At 44.1% G+C, this 25,000-nt stretch overlaps 1 protein-coding gene across 5 annotated transcripts in view; it reads right to left on the bottom strand.

Moving 5' to 3' along the window:
- Positions 1 to 25,000, bottom strand: part of LOC138978090 (agrin-like) — a 391,935-nt gene that overhangs the window by 334,375 nt on the left and 32,560 nt on the right. For 4 of the 5 annotated variants that reach the window (XM_070350722.1, XM_070350721.1, XM_070350723.1 and 1 more), the window contains exon 1: positions 6,585 to 7,660. In XM_070350722.1, coding sequence (XP_070206823.1) covers positions 6,585 to 7,359 — 775 coding nt within the window. In that variant the 5' untranslated portion in view covers positions 7,360 to 7,660. Of the gene's footprint in view, positions 1 to 6,584; positions 7,661 to 25,000 lie in introns of those variants that run through there. The other variant, XM_070350724.1, reaches the window with a different exon arrangement.

Raw genomic sequence — 25,000 nt, 5'->3', positions numbered from 1 at the left:
GAATTGACAGGCAAAAAGAGAGTCAGTGTTCCTCTAGTATTGCTAACTATGAAGTTTAAACAGAACTGACGTGGTAACCCTCAGACAATTTTGTTTGTTTGTTTGCCGCCCAGCCGACCGGCCACGAAGGGCCATCAGGGCGGTGCTGCTTTGACATATAACGTGCGCCACACACAAGACAGAAGTCGCAGCACAGGCTTCATGTCTCACGCAGTCACATTATTCTGACACCGGACCAACCAGTCCTAGCACTAACCCCATAATGCCAGACGCCAGGCGGAGCAGCCACTAGATTGCCAATTTTAAAGTCTTAGGTATGACTCGGCCTGGCCCTCAGACAATGCCCTCCAGAAATGTCATGTAATCGAAGAAGGACTGCATCTGACGCAGAAAGAAAGAAAGAAAAGTTGCCCTAAAGTAAAAAGAAAAGTAACTTTATTTTGGACATCAGCAGGGAAATATCTATAAAAACGTACAAGCCGGAAGATGCAAGGACATATTCAATTTTTAAACCGACGCTCGGGATGAGAGACATTTTCAGTCCGTTTAAGGAAGGAACGCGAGTCGCAAACTGGCTAGTTACGAGCGTATCTTCGAGAAACTTCCCTCTAAAAATCTAGTCCGACTAGGTTGGTTTAGTTGGTTGGTTCTTCGTTTCTAACGTCCGTTCTAGTGAGGCTCGTACGTTGCAGATACATACCAAAATCATTCAGATCTTGTGACAAACATCATACTTTGTGGTATTGTTCCTAATGATGTCTATTTTGCTATGCGGGGCCGATTATGTTTCCTTTCTCAACATGTACACGGTGGTATCCGTCTTCTTCTTCTTCTTCTTGTCGATCACTCAGATGGAAACGCCGGTTCTCCGCGCAAATGTTGCCGTGCGCTGTAGGTCGTCCAGACTGCCATAGAGCTTCCCTTGCACCGTGGTCGCCTCCGCCCAGATCTGGCTCCTGAGGCCATCGTGTAGTGGGCAAGTCTGCAGCAGGTGTTCCGTTGTCATGCTGCCTGTTTGACAAGGGCACTGGTCTGACTGGCCAATTCTGAACTTGGTGAAAAGGTGGTGGTTCATTCGGTTGTGGCCTGTCCGCAGCCTGAATATGAGGACCTGCTCAGACCTTGTGAGCAGGTGAAAGGCGTCGTTTTTGTTGTAGTGTAGGGTATCCGTGTTCGAAACTATTCACATTTAGGTCAAGAAAAGCAAAGTGAAGAACGTTCTAAAAAAATAAATAAAAAAAAAAGCTCTGACTTTTCCCACACGTTCCATTATAAACCAGTCTATTCAAATCTACACGACGAAAGCGAATCTCAGCATCTTTCAGTCTAAATGTACCGCTAGCATAATGTAGGTTCGCACGCAACCAAGCAGGAAGGCTACACTGCGGGCTAGAATGTCAACGGGCTAAACACGGAACACGACAGGGCCTACAGGGAGAAGACGAAGAGTCAATTTAATAGTCTGCTATAATTGGTCTTACGGCCGAGACAGAGACCATTGGAAGTTAATTGGCTTTCGCCAATTTCACCAAAATAGTCAAACTAAAAATCTATAAATCTCACGGCAAAATATAACAAGAAGAGCAAACGCTCGATCGAGTCACTTTCGCAGTTCTGAATATTATATGAGGCATCAGATGGACAGGAAGAAATTGCTATTCACAACACAATGAGTCACGTTCACATAAAATTTGAGCCCGGTCACTTTTATAGTTTCCGAGAAAAGCCCAACGTTAAGTTGTGTGTTGCCGAACAGAAAAGGCTAGTTATCTCCCTTGTTTTTCTGATAACGTTCGTAAAAGGCTACAGATGTAAATACTTTGATGTAAAGAATAATCCTACAAAGTTTCAATCACATCCGATGAACTTTGTCAAAGATATAAAATGTCTAATTTTTCCTTTGACGCTGACCTGTGACCTTGAAAAAGGTCAAAGGTCAACGAAACCATCGTTAAAGTGTAGAGGTCATTGGAGGTCACGACTAAACAAAATATGAGCCCGATCGCTTTGATAGTTTCCGAGAAAAGTCCAACGTTAAGGTGGTGTCTACGGACGGCCGGCCGGACGGCCGGCCGGACAGACTAACACTGACCGATTACATAGAGTCACTTTTTCTCAAGTGACTCAAAAAATCACACAAAAACTTGATTAGAGTAAAAATGCAGCCTGACATGGCATAAAGATTAAAATAAGTTGATATGCAACGCTACCGTCGCTGTATTTTTGAGGCATTACTAACATACAAGTTGAAGTGGATCTGCAACTGGTGCATATTGCCCAGGACATTCTCCTTAAAATTGCATGCAAGCACGTGCGAAACTAGTTTCAAAATGACACGCGATGGCCTACTCTCACTAAAAAAATCCAGCACGGAACCTGTCTCAAAACGACACACAAAGACCTACCCACACTAAAAATCCAGCATGGAACCAGTTTCAAAAAGACATGCGAGGACCTACTCTCACTAAAAAAATCCAGCATGGAACCAGTTTCAAAAAGACATGCGAAGACCTACTCTCACTAAAAAAAATTCCAGCACGGAAACAGTCTCAAAATGACATGCGAAGACCTATCCTCACTAAAAATCGAGTCCTTCTGAACCAGACTGTTTAAATCTCACGTAGCAGAGAGGAAAGCCCACTTCAGCGTCTTCCAATCTCAGTCCATCGACACGACGCAAGAGGTTTCCACTCACACAGGCACGAGGACCCCTAAACAGGCTGGAATTTCAATGGACTAAAAGGGATCAATACGCCGACCGTAGGGCGAAGCAGAAGAAGCAATTTGATAGTCCGCTAGAACTGCTTTCACTGCTGAGACAGAGACTAGAGGGAGTAATAGGCTTTCACCACTTTCCACACAATGGCGGTGCTTAAAAAGTTAAAAACAGTGATAAGAGAATCGATGGTTTTCGTTGTGGAGGATTGGAGTCCTGTAACGTGTGGACGATTGCTGTAGAATCTGTCCACAAAAGGTCAACACAGCGGATGTATCCCATTACGTTATCTTTGATCATTATGTTGGATGGAGAGCTTAGGGGTTTGGCAAAGCAGTAGAGCAAATTAACTGCTGGTAAAAGATTCTCATCGAAGTTTACCACTTATGTGATTACTTCACAGCCTGCCTGTTGGAATTAAGTCAATACACTTAGGAAATGTCACACGAAATGAACCCTGGCATGGAAGGGCCCGTTGTTAAATAACTACGTTTCACTCTGATGTGCTGAATTCCACGCCGCACGACACGCCATCAAAGAAATTGTTTTCAATATTCAATGGACTTTTTGAGAAAGGAAACACTATTAAATCGGCCCCAAATAGCTTACAGGTTAAAAGAATTTGAAAAAACAACAACTGCAAGCACTGGACTTTTGCTTGGAAATCTTTAATTTGTCTTCTCTTTAGGCTATATGGCATTGATTAAAAAGCTACGTCAATGCCTGCAAGGATTCCTGTCGGATCGAACTCATTGCGGACCTATGTATTCATCACACGATCATACTTGCAATAAAACAGAGATTTCTGCAAGGCACAGGCAGACTATACTGACTCAAAAGCTTCACCGGACAAAATTAAAACTGACACGAGAAAGGGCAAGTAAAGTCGTGGCCACATCTACGTTACGTTTAACGGCTTCTGCATCGTTTTGTAAAATGCTTCATTGCGCGGGATTTTGCCGAGTAGCCCTACTACACGCTTATGACACTTTTCATAACGCGCCCAAAAACCCTGAGAATACATAAACAATTTTCTGTCTGCGGTCCGGAATGACATAAGCGACGAAGCAGAAGTTCAAAGTAGGCTCTTAGCGTGAAACAGGTCTGCTGAAGGATTTAAACTTACAGCGATAGTGAACAAAATTGGACTTTACGAGGCATGAAACGTCCAAAATAGGTTACAGAACTTGAATAGTATTTTATCCGTACAGGCGAGACTAAGTACCCAAACGTTTCCTCCCCTGAGAGTCGTGATTCTCACCATGAAATCTGTGATGTGAAAATGCCTCAGAGGTACTTCTAGCAGATTTCATACGCTTATCTCAGCGTCGTAAATTTAATCTAACTTCTCTCAGTTCTAACCCAGACAATGACTTCCGGTTCGGATCGAACACGGACTCTGATGGCTCATTCAGCCGCTGGCTACAAAGTTTATGTACAAATTTCCATTGTACCTCATCTAGCTTTCGTTACTTGTCTCCAGAACATTGGCCATGCTGATCGTTTATAATGGTGTGTGGGTGTGTGTGAGGTGGAGAGAAAGAGAAAGAGAGTTAGAGAGAGAGAGAGAGAGAAAGAAAGAATGGGAGAGTTAGAGAGAGAGAATTGGAGAGAGAGAGAGAGAGAGCGGGAGAGCGAGAGAGAGAGAGCGAGAGAGAGAGAGAGAGAGAGAGAGAGAGAGAGAGAGAGAGAGAGAGAGAGAGGGAGAGAGAGAGATTGAGAGAGAGGTGGGATGGAGTGGGGGGTCGAGAGCAATAAAACCGTCAATTCTGACAAAGTGAAACTGAGTTATTGGGGGTAATATGCTAGTAAGGAAGACAGACACACAATTACACTGCAACAAAAGCACAGAAAACAAACCTGAAACAAAACCTGTAACATTCTGAAATCAAGAAATGAAGAGCGTGAATCTGAAACAAAATGTTGGATTGTACACTGAAGAAATCATCAAGAAAACAGGATAATGCAATGTTTCCAACAAAAAACACAAAACAACAACAAAAACAACAACAATGTTAAAACACAGCATAAATCAGACCACAGAAACCCTCTATTGTTTTAAAAACAAAATTGAACAAGAAATTCCTCCGAGGTAGGAAAAACACCCCCGTCCTTACCATTCTCACTGCCACCAACTGAGAAGGTTATTTCCCTTTGACCATTAATATGTCCCTCTATAAGTCCTTGTAGAATCTTAATCCACCAATAACTCCCTAACCGTGTGTTTGACTGGTCCCAATTTTTGTAAGGACCGTCTCAGGAATGTATAGAACCTGTTCATCAAGTTTGGTGACGATCGGTCCGTTCATTCTTGAGATCTATATGCGAACACAAACAAACAAACACATCGACCGAATCCTATACACACCCCTATACCGGGGGTGTAAAGATGTAGGGTTTAAACGTGTGACACGGTTAAACCAGACAAACAAAACACCACACTGCAAAATAATCAAAGTTATCAAAATAACAGAACAAACATAGATATTGAAATGAAAAAACAATTGTCTCTATTTTTACGATATATTCTTGTTAGTAAATGTACTAATCTAATCAAACAAAGAAAAGATATGTGGATTAACTGGGTGGGTGAATATAAACTAGGGGGAAATATAATCTTGATACCGGAAATAAAGAAAGGGGAGAAAGGGGAAGGAATTGTGTTGATTGGTCGTACAACCTAGCCTAAAGGGCAGACGTTGGATATATAATATTGAATGGGGAAAATAACATTCCAGGGAAAATTCTGTGTTATATGTAAATTGAATGAAACATGCGTATTCTTCCCATTTCTTTCATTCGACATTGTGTAATTAAGTTTTGTTTACACGAGAACTTTGGTATTTGTGGCTCTGTACTGGCAAGCCTTTCATGCAGAGAAAAAGACATGTGGATGGGAAGGGAAAAAGGAGGGGGAAAAACCTCTTTGAGATCATGACTGAACTACGGTCATGCACTGAAAATAAAACAATGTATTTGTCCATAACCTCAAATTAATACCCAGGACAACCTTTGTTGACAAAACCATTACAACTTAATGCGCACAATATATACTTATCGGAGTTATTTTGATGAGACTAAAGCACGCCCTTGAACGCTGTCACTACTCAAAGATATAACTGTATAACGTATAGCTAGGCTAACTCAATAGTCTTAACAGGGCACTTTGGATTTGTGTCAACCTTTTCAACAAAGTCTGTCTTGCCTTGCAGGCTTGCACGTGCAGAAGTGTTTTTCCGCATTCACATGTTCACAAGAGGATCAAATCTTTTTCAATTCATGCAACAGTCCATTTCAGTTGTTCGTGTAGGTGGGCTTGAAATAGGCATGGTGGAATGTGTGTGAACAAACGAGCGAATTGTGCCAGCAAAGTGTCCTTCCACGATGCAATACAAATGTACATCAAGGTCAAATGTGACACAAAGGTCAGGTTTACGATTTGATTAAAACCGTGACTGACAAGTGATCTGTATAAGGGGGTTCAAGGTCGAGTGTTAAAAACAAAAGGTCACATGAGGTCGTGGTTATAGTGAGAAAAACTAGCAAACAACCTTAACACATCAAATCGTGATAGGTAAAGTAGCCTCCGGCCATAACACTGAAGGTCAAAACTGGGGCCAAGGTCAAGTGATCAAGAAATTAGATCACGCAAAGGTTGTGTTAGTGAGAAAAAATACCCAAAACACTACCATAGGCATACAACCTTACCACACCAAAAACGGTCACCACAACATGTGTTTGTGAGGTAGATACAAAAAAATACTTCAAGGTCATTCAATACACACACGAACGACCTTGAAGAAGAATCGTGTCAATGTCAATCAAGGCAAGTTAACCACCCCAAACTCCAAAACAACCTTCAACTCACCGCATTTGCCGTAGTATTTGACCCTGATGTCCATGAGCTTGTTGCAGGCCGCTTTCTTCATCTCACACATGTTGGGGTAGTCGCTGCCATCGCTCCCGCAGACGGGCTTGCTGCCGACGTTGTCTCCATAGCGATAGCACTGGTCGGGACACTGACAACGGGCTTCGCTGCCGTCCAGGCTCGGGTGGCACGTGGCCCCGAACTTACACAGCTTGCCGTGACACGGGTTCTGCTTACCTGGGGGGAATTTGTAACAGGCCAGTGAGGCGGTGGGCAGGAGGAGACAGAGGAGGAGCATGTTCAGCCACACGAGTGCGGTGGAAGGGTGGGAGAAGCCCGAGAAAGCCCACCGCACTCGCCAGCTCAAAGCCATGAGTGATCTCCCTTCGACGATCTTCTGTGTCTTGAGTTTGGGTTTAGGTTCAGTTTGCTCAACGGGTTCACCTTTGAGAGATAGTTTTGTCGGCCCTGCGGCCGGTTTTATTAGGCAAGGGTTTTCGACGGAGGGCATTAAAGGCTTTTCACTTTCAACCATTTCTATCGAGTCACTTGAGGTCCCGTGAGGTTTGTCTAATGTTTTCCACCTTGGCCTATGATGCCGGAGTTGTTTAGATCGCACTGAGTCACAAACACATCGGCAAAACCTTCCAAAGTTCTGAAAGCTTCTGCTTTGCGTGCAGATAGCTCGGTCACGTCTGAAGTCAGGCCTACTGGAGGACGTCAAAGACGTGGCCGGAAGAGAAGACTGATCAGGGAGCGGACGTGGCTCTATCATAATGCCATCTGCACGGGACACAACTGTTTGATCACGCAACTCCCGCTCACCCTTGGCACGCTAACCACAGCACAGCACGCCACGGAACTCTGGAAGAGAGGGGGAAAGCAGAGCTAGGGATGAGTTTGCTTGGCCTATCAGTGAGTTTAACCACAGCACGCCACAGACCTACCCCCTACCCCCTCCAAAAAGAAAAAAAAAGAAAAAAGTTAAGTGCTCTGGAAGAGAGGAGCTAGGGATGCAGCTACATGGCCTACCGATGAACAGTGATATAACTGCAGCACGGCATAGACCCCCCCCCCCCCCCCACAAAAAAAAAAAAGAAGAAGAAAAAAAGTAAGTGCTCTGGAAGAGAGGAGCTAGGGATGCAGCCACATGGCCTACCGGTGAATATAACCACAGTACGGCTCAGATCTATACTCCACAACCTAGCTCTGAGACAGATGAGGGGGGGGGGGGGGGGGGGGGGGGGGGGCAGACTAAAGAATGAGGTTAATGAATATAAGCACAATACGACACAGACTTAGCCACAGCACAGTTACAAGCTCTGGGAGAGACAGACACAAGGGGTAGGGGGAGGGGGAAAGGGGGAGGGGGGGGGGGGGGGGCAGAGATGGGGATGAGGCTGATTGGCATATCAGTGAAAATAACCACAGCACAACACAGAACTAACAACAGCAAAGCTCAGAGCTCGAAAACAGAGGAGGGGGGGGGGGGGAGGAGCAGAGCTAGGGATGAGGTTAAAGGGCATATCATGAATATTACCACAGCACGGCACATACCTAACCAAAGCTCAGTTTAGAGCTCAGAAAATGGGGGGGGGGGGGGGCAGTATAAGGTAGGGATGAGCTTGACTAGCCCATCAGTGAATATAACCCCTGCACTGCACACACCTTACAACCGTTCAAATCTCTAGAAGAAAGAGGGGGGATGCAGTGCTACCTATTATATCAGTGAATCTAACCATAGCACAGCTCTAAGTTCTGGAAGAGAGGATTGCAGGGGGACGGCTGCTTGGTTATGATGGTGGTTGAGGCAGAGCTATAGATGAAGTTAGATAGGCTACCTTTTTTGTCCTGTCTTATCCATGACGTGGACCGTTACAGATTCGCCCAGGCGTTTACTTGTGCTGCGGGCATCTGTCCACTTTCTCCCTTTTCTGGTCCCTATAATGACCAAACATCGAGCCTCTCGCTGCTGTCTGGGCAGTGTAAGATTTTTTGTTTTGCAGAAGTAATTCCATAACTGACACCTATGTCAATATGCACAAGTAATTCAACCCCCCCCTCCAACTCTGCACAGAACGCAGCCAGCTAGGCTGTTGATTTTCTGGTATCTGTCCAAGTGGAAGAATGCTTTTATACCAAGCACTAGTCTGGCCAGATATTGTATAGTTTTCATGACCACTTTTATACCAAGCACTAGTCTGGCCACATATTGTATAGTTTTCATGACCACTTTTATACCAAGCACTAGTCTGGCCAGATATTGTATAGTTTTCATGACCACTTTTATACCAAGCACTAGTCTGACCAGATATTGTATAGTTTTCATGACCACTTTTAGGGCAAAGAATGTGTCTTTGAATCAGTAAATACAACCACAGCACAGCATTGACTTCTCGAACCGGACGAAATGAAATGGCCTGAGAGAGAATACTAACAGTGGAACTGGACAAAACCATAGCTAGAGCTGAAGTTAAACTACCAATCAGTAAGTAATGATACCAGAACATCACAGACTTCTAGCCATCCCTCAATGAAAGGCAAAGACAGAGCTATCTCCAGGTGGATTTAAATTACCAGTCAGTGTAAATAGTATATGGTATTGATTCCCAGCAGAAGCCTTGGCTCGAAAAAAAGCTCTGGGATCCTCACTCTTCTAAACACAGCTCGACACTAGCACTGAGAGAGACGGGTGGTCTAAAATTAGTGCCGCACAGATCAGGCTAAACGGCTTCCAGGCCCGCAGAAAACGTCCTATTGATCTGGGACATGAGCAGAAAAAGGTTAGACAGCGAAATAAGCCAGAGTAATCATGCACCATTATTTACATACTGCTGTGCTGCTAGTGTCCACAGAAGACAAGGGAAAACAATGGTCTCAACACTGCTGAAGGTAGCTACAGTTAAGAGCTTCGGACAGTAAAAGCGAGAATGATCATGCATCATAATGTGCGTACTGTTGACAGTAGCTACAGTTAAGAGCTTCGGACAGTAAAAGCGAGAATGATGATCATGCATCATAATGTGCGTACTGCTGTGTTGATACTTTACACAGTAGACGAGAAGCAAAGAAAATGGTCTTAATACTGCCGACAGTACCTACAGTTATGAGCATCGGACAGTAAAAGCAATAGTTATCATACTGTTGTGTTGTTCGTGTCAACTTTGGGTAAGAATGACAACAAACGGTTGTGAACACTGATGAAGATACCTATAGCAATGAGTATCGGACCAGGGCCGGACTAGGCGAAGAGGAGGGGGGGGGTTGCCAGTGGTGGCCCAGGGGGATGTCCCCCCTGGCGGCAGGGGCGGATCAGTTCATTTTATGACTGGGTTTTTTCAAAAGTATATTGTGAAGATATGGGTGTGAAGGCGCGAAGCGCCGAGCCGACGGCGCGAAGCGCCTAGCTTGCTAGGGGGGTCCGGGGGCATGCCCCCCCGGAAAATTTTGAAAAAAAGGATGCAAAATGGTGCAATCTGGTGCATTCTGAGGATGATCATTACCAGTTTCAGGCAGCAGATTTTGTCACTGATTAATACCCCCAAAATTGAAACTCAATGTAAAATAAAGAAATGCATACCTCATTCAATATTTTTATTTTTTGGCTGGGGGGGGTCCGGAAACCCTAGAACCCACCCGCCACCCCCCCTCGTTGTGGGGGTCAGGGGGCGAAGCCCCCTGAAGCTGACGGGTAGGTCATATTCTGAGATAAGAAAATGGTCGCTCCTTGCATAAAACGGCATAAAATAAGCAATAATAAAAATAAAAATTAAATAAGTAAGGTACATGTTTAGGCTAGGGGGGGGGGGGGGGGTTGCGCAACCCCCATAACCCCCCCGGTAGTCCGGCCCTGCGGACTGTGGAAAGAAAGAGTTATCATGCACTATTATTCAACTCATTGTCTCCCAGGTACGGATATATCCGTATCCTTACCCACTCATATGGCTCTATCTGACCAGGTACGGATATATCTGCTCAGACTGTTAGCTTCAGTCGCTTCCTGTAACGTCGATCTAACGCCTGCATTCTAGCGTGTTGATACACAGTTATTACACAGCTACTACAAATCTGAGTGACCTGCTGCAGCACAGATGGTCTCGGCTAAAAATAAAATTGGTCAACATAGGTGGGGTAGAAAGTGTTAAAGTCTTTTATGCAACCATTGGATACGTTTCAAACTGAGCCATCTGAACACTACCACAGGCACCAACAATTGCAAGAACACGCGACTACCACTAGAGACAAACTATTTCCTCTTTTCTTTCAAATTCCTCTACTGGATGTTGTATGCTGACATGAGTGGTTTCCTGTATGTGGGGTAATTATCATCTCACATCAATTTTAAGCGTCTTGTTGGTTGTAGGTTTTCAAGCCCCTTCAACCTATTCGGCGTATTTTATTATTTGAGAGATTTTGTTGATGAAGTAAAGAATGAGCTCAAGCATAACCAGCCTTATTATTTCAACACACTTCATCACAAGCTTAAGGAAAATACGACTATGCAGGATGGACTGGAAAACACACACACACACACACACACACACACGGACACGGACACGGACACACAGACATGTATACAGACACAGACACACACATACACACACACATACATACACACACACACCGACGCTCTCAATGATACTCAAGAGTTACAGACTCTGAAGGGTTCTAGTCACAACAGTTCTCATCTGAGAATACTACGGTCCAATCGAATCCTCGTTTCATCTCTGTAGTGAAACCTTAAGAAATCGTTCAGAAAACGGGCACAAAAACCTCACATGGAAACCTTACTTACGACTACGCGGATTTCTCCATTGTTTCACATTGCCTCACACTGTTATCATCTACTGTGCTTTTCTTTGTCTTCGTCAACACATGTGGGCCGCTGATTGGGACTTAGATTCTAAACAACCCTTATGACATATAGGATTTATCTTAGGTTTCATGCCGCGACACGCTTTTACGGTTGTTCGTACACGCGGTGAAAAGCCGGGTTTCTGGAATTCCCGAAAACCTTAGGGCCTACATATGGCTTGTCCGATTTATCTAAGATTTTATAATAATTATGACACACTTTTAGGTCCGATGGTAGTGTTCGTTTTTTTTGTTTACACCAAGTTAATCACCAAGATTTCCAGGGTTTCTCTAAGGTTTTAGCAAACGAGCAAGGACACTATCAGTTAACCTGTCCAACAACTTCTCCGATTTCACTTACGTTCTGTATTGTGACACACGTTTAGAACCTATGATATTTTCTTTGCTTTGTTAACATCCAGTGAATGGTGATTTCTCGAATTTCTGATAACTATATATATGCACATACGTATCTACATGAGGAAATTTTTCTAGTCAATGCTTAACACGCAATAACAACCTTGTCGACAGTAAGCGAATGATTATTACTGGAAATCACTGACACGCCCTTAACAGGAACAAACAACACAATGTCCCAAATATCCTGAACCATCACTATTTCTACGTTACATACAATATCCGAGACACCTTTCTGTCACTTTACCAATGAGCAGACGTCTTTCTAGGGCAACTTTGCAGATCAACTGACTGTTGTATGACACTGAAATTAGGCTTGTCAAACGCAGAAATTCTGCCGTATTTGTCCACCACTTGCAGTTGTAGAAAACCTACTACTGTCCCACATCCTCGAAATATATCAAGAAGTGTTATACCTCTTGGAGAGAAAAACAAATGGTGTTCATTCCTTATACCTCTTGGAGAGAAAAACAAATGGTATTCATTCCTTATACCTCTTGGAGAGAAAAACAAATGGTATTCATTCCTTATACCTCTGGGAGAGAAAAACAAATGGTATTCATTCCTTATACCTCTTGGAGAGAAAAACAAATGGTATTCATTCCTTATACCTCTTGGAGAGAAAAACAAATGGTATTCATTCCTTATACCTCTTGGAGAGAAAAACAAATGGTATGCATTCCTATCTCCAGATTACCACTGAATTTACGTGGCGTGGAACACTCACCGCCTATCTCAATCAAGCAAACATCAACACGAACACGACCATCACCAGCATCACAACCAGTCCCGATCAGACGACAACGATAACCACATACACCCGCCACTGACGATCCAACACACACAAGGTCGGCAACTGTCCAGCACGGCACGTACGACACAACACAACACAGCACCTCACGGCACGGCACGGCAGCGACACAAGCACGGCACAACCCCACTGCAGCAGCACCACTAGCAGCAGCAGCAGCAGCAGCAGTAACAGCTAGGGCGAACTTGGGCTTAGAAGACTACGACAGAAAGTGTGAAGGGATGATTCGCGTCGCAACAGTGAGTAGGAAAAACGCCACTCCGGGACTGACAGGCAACGCTTGCTCGATAGACTCACCCCCGGAGTCTGGGATGGCTGAATGCTTGCAGGATTGCATCGCACCGCACAGCACTGTCGCTGCTGCAAGCTACACGTCAAAGCGACGGTAGATTGTAGGTCTTTGAGAGAAGAGGGAGAGCGTGAGAGAGTGGAGGAGAGAGAGAGAGAGAGAGAGAGAGAGAGAGAGAGAGAGAGAGAGAGAGAGAGAGAGAGAGAGAGAGAGAGAGAGAGAGAGAGAGAAAGAGAGAGAGAGAGAGAGAGAGAGAGAGAGGGGGGGGGGGGGGAGAGGGAGAGAAAGAGAGAGCGTGAGAGAGTGAGAGAGAGTAAGAGAGAGAGAGAGAGAGAGGGGAGAGAGAGAGAGAGAAAGAGAGAGAGAGAGGGGGAGTGAGGGAGAGAGGGAGAGAAAGAGAGAGCGTGAGGGAGAGAAAGAGAGAGCGTGAGGGAGAGAGAGAGAGAGAGAGAGAGAGAGAGAGAGAGAGAGAGAGAGAAGAGAGAGAGAGAGAGAGAGAGAGAGAGAGAGAGAGAGAGAGAGAGAGAGAGAGAGAGAGAGAGAGAGAGAGAGAGAGAGAGAGAGAGAGAGAGAATGACAATTACAATGACGATTCTTTATTTTACGAGGGTAACAGAATAAGCATTGGTATACTTTCTTGCATCTGGCCCTCGCCCTAAAGAGGGACTAAATCTACTATAATAACTACTACTACATAGAGAGAGAGAGAGAGAGAGAGAGAGAGAGAGAGAGAGAGAGAGAGAGAGAGAGAGAGAGAGAGACTGAGAGACTGAGAGACTGAGAGAGAGAGACTGAGAGAGAGAGAGAGACACACACACACACAGTCAGAGAGAGAGAGAGAGAGAGAAAGAGACAGAGGAGAGAGCCAAAAGCATCATTTGCTCGATGGCTGAGCGCGGGTGCGTGGTTAGTTTATCGACCAGTTTCAATTCCCCCAGCGCCGCACAATGGCGCGATCAAAACGTTTCTGTTCACAGCTGTACGTACAGGTCTGCTGACATACACCCAGCAAATGGATAGGAGGTACGGAAGGGCAGGCTTTTTGGCGTCGGGGGAAGGGTGGTGGTGATGGTGGGGGGGGGGGGGGGAAGGGGGGGGGGGGTGTGTGGAAGAGGGATACGAAGCAAGAGAAACGCGAGATCAAAGTAATCAAATGCATAGTGATCAACTGTCTCTGCTTTGCGGTTATGTGACTGGTAGACATTCGATGATTTGACGGTAATGATGCATAGAAATGGTCTTCAAAATGCAAGGGACGATTTAAAAAAAAAAACATGCTATAGTCAAATCTTGTAAACCTATATTTTGTGTTTGTGATTTGTCCAATGTGAATTCTTACAGCATACTTGATTTTTAAATAAACCGCCTCATAACTAAAGACACATGTCGACTTTGTTTTCTCCATAAGTAGTAGAGAACAAAAGCAAATCTTATACAAGTAAACTCAAGCAAGACGTAGAAAAAACCACTCATCCCTTTTCCTGCCCACACAGAAAACCGCGTGTTAGCTGAATTTCACAAGGCGTCGTGCATCGACATGAATTCACACAAAAAACAGTCTGCACAGAAAGTAGCCAGAACGTTTGTTTGATTGTTTGTTTGTTTGTTTGCTTAACGCCCAGCCGACCCCGAAGGGCCATATCAAGGCGGTGCTGCTTTGACATATAACGTGCGCCACACACAAGACAGAAGTCGCAGCACATGCTTCATGTCTCACCCAGTCACATTATTCTGACACCGGACCAACCAGTCCCAGCACTAGCAGCCACTAGATTGCCAATTTTAAAGTCTTAGGTATGACCCGGCCGGGGTTCGAACCCACGACCTCCCGATCACGGGGCGGACGCCTTACCACTAGGCCAACCGTGCCGGTTAGCCAGAACGCTGATTTTTGGTATGTGCGTAGGTCGGATAATGTTTGTATTCCCTGTAAAAGCCTTGGCAGATCCGTTGTGGTATACTTTGACATTTGGACTGGGTGGCCGAGTGGTAACGCACTTGCGCTCGGAAGCGAGAGGTTGCGAGTTCGACCCTGGGCCAGGGCGTTAGCAATTTTCTCCCCCCCTTTCCTAACCTAGGTGGTGGGTTCAAGTGCTAGTCTTTCGGATGAGACGAAAAACCGAGGTCCCTTCGTGTACACTACATTGGGGTGTGCACGTTAAAGATCCCACAATTGACAAAAGGGTCTTTCCTTGCAAAATAGTATGGGCATAGATAACAAAATGTCCACCAAAATACCCGTGTGACTTGGAATAATAGGCCGTGAAAAGTAGGATATGCGCCGAAATGGCTGCGATCTGCTGGTCGATGTGAATGCGTGATGTATTGTGTAAAAAATTCCATCTCACACGGCATAAATAGATCCCTGCGCCTTGAGTCCGAGTCTGGAGATACGCGCGCGATATAAGACTTCATATAACATTTGCAAGGGAAAGAGGGTATCCTTAAGAATGGTACAATGAAAAGACCACAGAAGTCCATATGAGAAGTAAAGGACACAGCAGCTTTGGAAAACAAGAGACAAAATCAACAACTCCCCAAAAGAAACAAAGAAAGAAAACAACAACAACAAACACACATCCTAAACATCCACCAGAGAAAAACGGGCAAGGGGAGAAGACCTTGATTGAATTAAGGGCATGGGGTTCTGCAATTTCGTTGTTTGCAAAAGGTTTCTTATCTTCACGAAAAACACTAGCACACTTCGATCAATCAAGGACGCAGCTTACCATCCCCCCCACCCCCCCCAGGGGGGGGGGGGGGATAGATACAACCTCCTTCCTCACCCCCTCTCCTCCCCATCCGCAAACCCCTCTTTCTTCTTGCTCTCTCCATCCTTCCTCCATCTTCCTTTCCCTTTGCAGTCCATTTTCGAATCCGCATACAAAAAAATGTATACGCACACCCGCACGTACACACACACACACACACACAAACACAAACAGCCCCCCTCCCCCCCCCACACACACAAACACGCGCGAGCTGTTGGCCCAAATTAAGGACAATATGAGGCTGAGTGAAAAAAGAAGGGTAGAAATGCAGCGAACCCTCGTGGCTGATGGCAAGAAACGCTTTTAAAGTTACACGACCCTTTTACGCTTGAATCTCATGGTCTGCATCTTATCACAAAATCACCAAACACAGCATTCTGAAATGTCGAACTTCTCTTTACACCTTGCCAGTAAGTGCAGTCTGTCGCTATCTTGGCTGCTACACAATTAATAGAACAAATTACAGTCTTTGTTTATTTTTGTTAGTGAACTTTTCTTTACACCTTGCCAGTAAGTGCAGTCTTTCACTCTCTTGGCTCCCCCCCGCGGGTTAGGGGGAAGAATTTACCCGATGCTCCCCAGCATGTCGTAAGAGCCGACTAACGGATTCTGTTTCTCCTTTTACCCTTGTTAAGTGTTTCTTGTATAGAATATAGTCAATTTTTGTAAAGATTTTAGTCAAGCAGTATGTAAGAAATGTTAAGTCCTTTGTACTGGAAACTTGCATTCTCCCAGTAAGGTCATATATTGTACTACGTTGCAAGCCCCTGGAGCAAATTTTTTATTAGTGCTTTTGTGAACAAGAAACAATTGACAAGTGGCTCTATCCCATCTCCCCCCTTTCCCCGTCGCGATATAACCTTCGTGGTTGAAAACGACGTTAAACACCAAATAAAGAAATAAAGAAAGACTCTCTTGGCTGCTATACAATTAATGGAAACAATTAAAGCCATTGTTTATTTCTTTTTTGTGTGTGCACACAAAAAAGAGCTATATTGCACGGTATGGGAGGGGTTAGGGAAAAAAAGTAGTATGTTTCTGGTAACATGGCTACCAAAAATAGGGTAGGTAGGTAGGTAGGTATTTTTTTTGTGTGTGTGTGTGGTCAGGGTAGAAAATAACGATACAGTGACGCAAAGAGACTGGACTTACTATACAAAGAGAAAGACAACACATTACAAAACAAATGAGACAAAAGGGATGCGGGGTTATCCCCCTTGTGTTGTCTGCCGTCTGTTACTTTCGTTTTGACGCTTTTTTTAAAATGTTATTTATTTACAAATGCAATAAAAAAAAAAAATCTAGGGTCGGCGGGAAAACACTAGGTAGGGTCGGGTGACCAGAAACATACAACTTTTTTTTTGTTGGCCTTAGCAACTCTGAGCAGGAAGGCCACGATGAGAAAAGAACACGACCGCAACGCGGAGTGTCCAGAATGACTTGACTCATTGCTTGCAAAGACGAGTGTTGGAGACAACTCTGTTGATTCTTTTTTATCATTGGCTGTGCAAGTGTAATTGTTGGCAAGGGAGGCAAACACACGCCGCTGAACAGTGGAGACAACTTTCATGACATCAAATTTATGTCACAGAGTTGTGTCAAAGCTGCTATATATGCTAGCCAGCATTCTGACAGTGAAATTCTAAACACAATTGTTTAATCCAAAGTGAAGATGTCCTCGTTGTCCCGATAGTGACCGACCTTAGCTCTGAAGTTAGCAAAATATTGCTTCAAATGCTTAGCCTTTGAACTCATATCATCAGAATGATATTCAAAGGTAGAGTTTTGAAACTAGAAAACAATCCAAAATGAACTCTGGTCCGCTTTTGAGGGTCTCCGCACGATATATTTACTCGTATGACAAGGAGTGAAGTGGTAATGGTGACGCAAGGGTGATGGTAGCCAGGGTGGGGGTGGGGGTGGGGGGGGGAGGAGTGTGGTGGAGGGATGGAGGTGCTCAGGGAATTCCTGACACAGGGAAAAGGAAAGCAGAGACGTTGCCATCGATCCAGACCTGGCCATGATAGTCTCGTGCAAACCCTTTTATTCACGCTCGTCTCCCTCTCTCTGTCTCCCTCTCTCTCTTTCTCTCTCTCTCTCTCCTCCCTCTCTGTCTCTCTCTCTGTCTCTTTCTCTGTCTCTCTTTCTCTCTCCCTCTCTCTCTCCCCCCTGTCTGTCTGTCTGTCTGTCTGTCTGTCTGTCTGTCTGTCTGTCTCTGTCTCTCCCTCCCTCCCTCTCTCAGCCTAACCTTTCTCTCGCACTCTCTCTTTCCTCCCTATTGCATGTCGTGGCATGCATGTTTGACCTGCCGTTCCGATTTTTGACAGCTTTGATGCAGACTGATTTCGACTTTAGGATCCTATGATCTGAACGTGCGAGGACTGAGATATCCAAGTGTTTCTTATTCAATCTTTGCATGTTCGTTTTATGGTAATGCTTTTCAAAATGCAACGCTGTACATATTCAAAGAGGCGTTGGTTGGTTCGTTCAGGCTGTAGCCGTTTGGTATGTTTGCAAGTGGAGGGATACCGGATGCCATTAACATACTGTGCAAAAGTCTGGACAAACTTGTGGCTGTAAGGGGGTCCTGATTTGGCCTATATGGTTCGCTGGACCCAAAAAGCAACAACTAACTAACTTGTGGCTGTAAGCAAGATTGTTTGTATCGGAAGGAAGACGCGTATAACACGTCGCGTTTAATTCAGTAAAACGTTTCATTCACTCAAAACCCGTGACCTTTATTACTGTCAATACCACTGTCGGTTGCTTCGGCCACAACTTGTGTTGATTTGAAGCTGTAAGTACCGATAATGGAAAACACGTGCAGTTCTCGACACTATAACCCATTCATAACTCCAGCTGTTTCGTTTCAATTTTGTACTCAATGAAACGCCACGTGTTTTATGTGTCTTCTTGCATGAGTTTTCCGTGCAGTTTTGTTTTTGTTTTTGACGAAGTCTAAACCACAGGTGCTTGCTATAACCAGTAACATAAAAACCTCCGTCGATCGTTTGTCGCGTTTTTAATGGCAAAGGCTATACTATTAAAAGCAAAGAAACTTCACAGCGGATAGCCTACGGTAGTATGGAGTACAGAAAAGCGCACAAGTTATTTGTCCACTGACCAGTGAAAAACAATCGTCTTGCAGCACGTTTGTTTGCATCCGTTATTTCCTGCCAGCCGGGTTCTTCGGAGAATTAAAACTTTGTAGCGGAAGGAAAGCGGATCTGGATTCTTTCTCTTCTTCGCGCAAGGAGATTAATGTGTCACGACGTTTCCTGCTTCTTTGTTGTTTCTATGCGGCTAGCAGGTTTCGCGTTTGCGTTTAGTGATTGGTAGAGCCAGCGTTGACGTTAACTGTGAATAATTACCGGTGTTATTATTTTTTAAATGATAAAAAAAATCGTCAGTCGGTTAGTCCTACCGGCTTTTATTATTTTCTATTAGATAATTATTACAGCTGTTGCTATGATACTACACTAAATCTAGACTAGTTGCTGTAACATATGTTAGATTAGCATTACATCTCTTGCTATGATACTGCACTAAAGCTACACTAGGTGCTGTGACACATACATACTGTGTAATGAGGACTATTTTCTTGTAATCTTGTAGGTAATACAGTCAAACCTGCTCGGATGATCTACTCTCCATAACGACCACAAACTCGCAAAGATTATCCTAAGTGATCACCGACGAGATGTGTTGTCTGTATAGTTAACCTCTCTGTAGCAACCACCTGTCTATAACAATCCCTTTTGACCGGTCCCTTGGCTGGTTGGTGTTGACAGGTGTGCCTGTACCGATTGACACAAAACACCAAGCGCGTTCTCTGGTATAGCTTGGAAGGAATGTGGAAAACTGAAATCTTATTTCAACTTAAGAAGAACAAGAATGTTCCAGAATTTAATCCGTCATATAGCATAAAAGCCATTGGTAGTTGTCCTGGTGTGAAAACAATCATACACTCCTCGCATCTACGATACAATCATTTAATAAAACACATTTTAAAGGCCAAAAGGCTAACAACAACAACAACAACAACAACAACAACAACAACAACAACAACAACAACAACAACAACAACAACAACAACAACAACAAGTTATGTACATTCTCAAACACTTTTTAAACTTGTCCTGTATCTAAGTTTCAAGGTAGATAGTTGGCTTGAGTTAAGTAGGTAGCTTGACATTTTAAACCATGAAATATCCTTGGTAACGTCTTGTAGTAAAATTGAAAGGAAGGAGAAGGTTTGAGTAAACCCCTAGTAGGGATGGGGGGACGAGGGGGGATGAAGAATTAGTCTTAACTTCTGCAATGTACAGTAGGCGTAACTTCTTCTTCTTCTTCTTCTTCTTCTTCTGCGTTCGTGGGCTGAAACTCCCACGTACACTCGTGTGGTTTTTTGCACGAGTGGAATTTTACGTGTATGACCGTTTTTTACCCCGCCATTTAGGCAGCCATACGCCGTTTTCGGAGGAAGCATGCTGGGTATTTTCGTGTTTCTATAACCCACCGAACTCTGACATGGATTACAGGATCTTTTTCGTGCGCACTTGGTCTTGTGCTTGCGTGTACACACGGGGGGTGTTCGGACACCGACGAGAGTCTGCACACAAAGTTGTCTCTAGGAAATAAATCTCTCGCCGAACGTGGGGACGAACTCACGCTGACAGCGGCCAACTGGATACAAATCCAGCGCGCTACCGACTGAGCTACATCCCCGCCCGTAGGCGTAACAATTCTGCAAATCCCCGACCTCAGAGTCTGAGTTACTCTGACATCCAACATGTCAAAAGTTCCCAAACGCTGTGAAAAAGTGCATGCTGCGAGACACAAGACGGGCACACGCGGTGTTCAGAGAAGTTCTCCAAGTTTTAACGAGACTACCTTGGACGCAGAAAAGTCAGAAAAGACCAGAGGCGTCTCAGTGCAATATTGAAAACTGTTGAAGGTTAAAAAGGAGACGCGAAATTCAAGGGTACAAGCAAGAGACAAGTGAGATAGGATCCTTCTGGGGGGCATGTCAGACCTGTTTACCCTTACTATTTTGGAGTAATTTATTACTATTTTTTAGGCTTTTTTGGGAAAAATACTCCTTTTGAATCCAGACTATGATTTTCAAATGTGCTTCAAATTAGGTTTGTGTTGCTAATGTTGGCGTTTGTAACCACTGGGTTACTATTTTGGTCATCAGATGACTATTTCTTTACTTGACCATCACTCTTGTCAAGTGTTGGGGGTAAACAGGTCTCGGGTGTACTTTCTGACATGAGTTTTCTGTGCACTTTTTTGTTTTTGACGATGTCTAAACTACAGGTGCTTGCTATAACAAGTAACATAAAAACCGCCGTAGATCGTTTGTCGCGTTTTTAATGGCAAAGGCTATATTTGTTTCTCTCTCCACCTAGGGTCTATTTTCTTAAATTATGTCCGCTCTCTACTTCCCACCAAAGCGTAATGAACAACGTGCTGCAAGACAAATGTTTTCACTGGTCAGTTGACATCTAACGTTTGCGCTTTTTCCGACCTCCAATGCTTCCACCCGTTTTTTTGGCTGTTATTATTGTGTTCCCCCCAACCCCCCCCCCCCCCCCCCCCTCTCTGTAGTTCAGCGATCTATTCTTATTCTGCCCGCTCTCTACTTTGCACCAAATTAAAGGGTAATGAAAAAAAAAATAAAGGTGCTCCGAAAGGAATGTTTTGATTGGTCAGTGTACATCCAACCCTAGCGCGGTTCTTCTCTCTCTTCTACCTCCCTGTGTTTAGTTTCTTGGCTTTCACCAGCACGTGTTCCACCACATGCAAGTTATTTTGTATTCGGTTCTTTGAGTTACACACTCTTATTCATTCTCTCTCTCTCTCTCTCTCTCTCTCTCTCTCTCTCTCTCTCTCTTTGTATCTCTGTCTCTCTGTCTGTGTGTGTGTCTGTCTGTATATATATATATATCTCTCTCTCTCTCTCTTTGTATCTCTGTCTCTCTGTCTGTGTGTGTGTGTCTGTCTGTATATATATCTCTCTCTCTATCGCTCTTTGTATCTCTGTCTCTCTGTCTGTGTGTGTGTGTGTCTGTGTATATCTCTCTCTCTCTCTCTCTCTCGTGTCCCTCCCTGTCTCTTTCTCTCTCTCTCTCTCTCTCTCTCTCTCTCTCTCTCTCTCTCTCTCTCTCTCTCTTTGTATCTCTGCCTCTCTGTCTGTGTTTCTGTCTGTGTGTCTGTGTGTATATATCTCTCTCTCTCTCTTGTCCCTCCCTGTCTCTATCTCTCTCTCTCTCTCTATTTGTATCTTTCTGTTTGTCTGTCTGTCTTGCCCATCCCTGTCTGTCTGTCTCTCTCTCTCTGTCTTACTGGCTGTCCCTGCCTCTCTGTCTTGTTTTGTCTTGTCCCCCCTTCCACCCTCTCTCTCTGTCAAATGTCTTAGCTTTTATTTCCACTCGCGTTTCATCTCGAGCACATTTCTGTTCGCCAACTCCCTACTCAGCGCTAACAGGTAATCAAGAAAACACGCACGAAGCTGGGACTGAGAGGTGAAAGTGCCCTTACGTTTTCTTTCCATTTACAGGGGAGCTTGTGTTCTTTCATCCCCTCCATCCTCTCAACCACATTGAAGACGAAGCGAGGAAAACACCCACCGAGAAGGAAATCAATAGGTCAAGGACGCTGTCGGTGACGCTGAAAGGTACTGACCTTATCGTGTAAGTAATCATGAACAACTACGTTTTGTACGTCGTCTGCTTCTTGGTGTCTTCTTCTTCTTCTTCCTTTTACCGTTGCTCTTGTTGAAATGAATTTCTTAATATTATAATATACTTTTTTGTTTTGTTGCTTTAAAGAGAGGTTAGGAGAAAAGGTGAGAGCTTAAACCTCTGTCCTTTTGAAATAAAGATCAGCCAACCAATGAACTAACGACCTATCCTCTTTGGCTTTTTCTTCTAACGGCATCTCTCTCCGTCACTCTTCTGCTCTGTTTATCTTTTATTTTTCTTGCTTTATTTCAAACTTCCCTTTTACCTGCCCTTTTTATCCTCCTTGGAGCTTAAACCATTTCTGATGATGCTATCAAGGATCCTGATATCTGTCTTTCTCCCCTTCGCATTAACGATTTTGTTTATTCCCCACGGCTCGTTTTCTGCAAGGTTTGCTCTAACCTTTGACTTTTGCAGAAGTTTCAAGAGACGCTTTCCTTTTTGACAATCCAGCTTTAAATTGAGAATGGGCACGCCAGAGAATGATTCTGATTGGCCCGATAAAATTGTGTTTTTTCATCATTCAATTTCTTCCGTACTGCATGTACAATGAATTGCAAATAAAGCACGCGCTGTGCATAAGTAAACCACTCATCTGTCAACCTTCCCCTTGGCTGCCTCGTTCTTGCATTTTCTGCGGACTTTTTTTCAGCCTCTTTCAATTGTGTATAGTTTAATCAACTAGATGTTTGACATTCACGTATGCTCAAAATAAATAAGGAAACAAACAAACAAACAAACAAACAAACGCCGAACAAACGCACGAGCAAAGTTTAATCGAAGTATTTGTTTAACAGCATTCATACAAAACATTTATGGATGCGGCCTTTTTTCCCCTTTCTTTTCAGGTTTTATTGTTGTTGTTTTGTGTAACGCAATATTCTTTATTTTTTTAAAATTTTTGCTGCAACAATGCAACAACTGTGTGTCACTGTGACCACCACTCAAAAGGATGTCGACGTCACGTGAGCCCAATGTTTGTATTTACTGACGGTCTGAATTAATTTAATTGCCAACAGAGCGAATTCCTCTGTGTCCATTTCCTCTCATTGCCAACAACACGCAGTTCTTCCAAATGCATTCACACGGCAACATTTCCTCCACGGAGGAAGATAAAACAGTAAAAAAAAAATAAAAAAAAAGATAAAATAAAATAAAACAAAACAAAACAAAATAAAATGAAACCTCCATCCTTTCCAAACAAACCGGATGAAAAAGATCAAACCAGTTCCTGCGCATGAATTTTCCCAAACACGTGCGATACACACAACAACGTGGTGTAAAACAAGCACGGTGCTAAGGTGACACATTTTCTTCTCAGGGTCGGGATGCATGTTGCATCCTCTGTCTCTCTGCCCCCCCCCCCCCCCAACCCCTCCCTTCCGTTGTCTTGGAGGTTTAAAGATCATGCCATAACTAAAACCGCTATTCATAAAGAAAAACAAAACATAGCCCTACTCTACCTGTCTAACTCCCCCCACCCTCCCCCACCCGCGCCGTCACCACCATCTCTGAGTCTTGCTACGGGTGTGTTTGTACCTTTAACATTGAACCTTTATTAGAAATAAGTTTTAAATGTCTTTCTGTATGCCTCAAGAATGTTTCGACTGAAGGTTCTCTGGTGGGTTTTTCTAACACCAAAACACCTAGACACCACCTCCAACTTGCAACCCCCCCCCCCAAAAAAAAAATCAAAAAAATCAACAAGAACAAGAAGAACTAGAACAAAAACAACTTACACATACACACTTCTTTATTTCGGGTACCGGTGAGTCCAAGAGAAAAAGGGGGCACGGCTGCGAGAAGAACTGCCAATCAATCTATGTCATCGATTATTCCTCGCCAAACGGAAACCGGATCGAACCCAACGAGCCATTTCCCGCACATCACTTGTCTAGTCACGTGTGACATTTGAGTTTGAGCGTGATGCAACATGGAACGAGACTGAGAAGAAGCAGAAGAAAGGGCGAGAGAGAGAGAGAGAGAGAGAGAGAGAGAGAGAGAGACAGAGACAGAGACAGAGACAGAGAGACAGATAGAGAGAGACAGACAGACAGACAGATAGACAGAGACAGAGAGGCAGACAGAGCTTGCGCGCGAGAGAGTGTAAGTGCGTCACACAACATTCTACTCTCCTGTTAATTATGTGTCGGTGCTTCGGCATTGAGATGGGCTGTAAATGAACTCTCACAATTTGCACCAACTCTTTTCTCTCATTCTTCAAATTGATATTTGTCAGTATAAGTACTGAGACATCAGGGTGACATTGACTCTCGTTGTAACAACTTTTTTCTCTCTCACTGAAAGGACAAGATCGCGGTATTCTCAGTCGCCAGACGGACCAATTGCAGCCATCTATGGAAGTGACAAAAACATCCGGTATAGATCAGGCACTTCGCGATAGTTCTGCCGTTGGAAATATGGTGCATGGCGTACCACCATGTGTGGTGTTGTACCTTGCACTTTATGATAGAGAATACTTTGCTACTTCCATAAGCTATGGTCAGGGTTATGGTTATGTGTGT

The sequence above is a fragment of the Littorina saxatilis genome, linkage group LG10 (assembly GCF_037325665.1).
Source record: "Littorina saxatilis isolate snail1 linkage group LG10, US_GU_Lsax_2.0, whole genome shotgun sequence".
Taxonomy (NCBI): domain Eukaryota; kingdom Metazoa; phylum Mollusca; class Gastropoda; order Littorinimorpha; family Littorinidae; genus Littorina; species Littorina saxatilis.
Note: the sequence above shows the minus strand (reverse complement) of the source record. Positions and strands in the feature narration are given on the sequence as shown.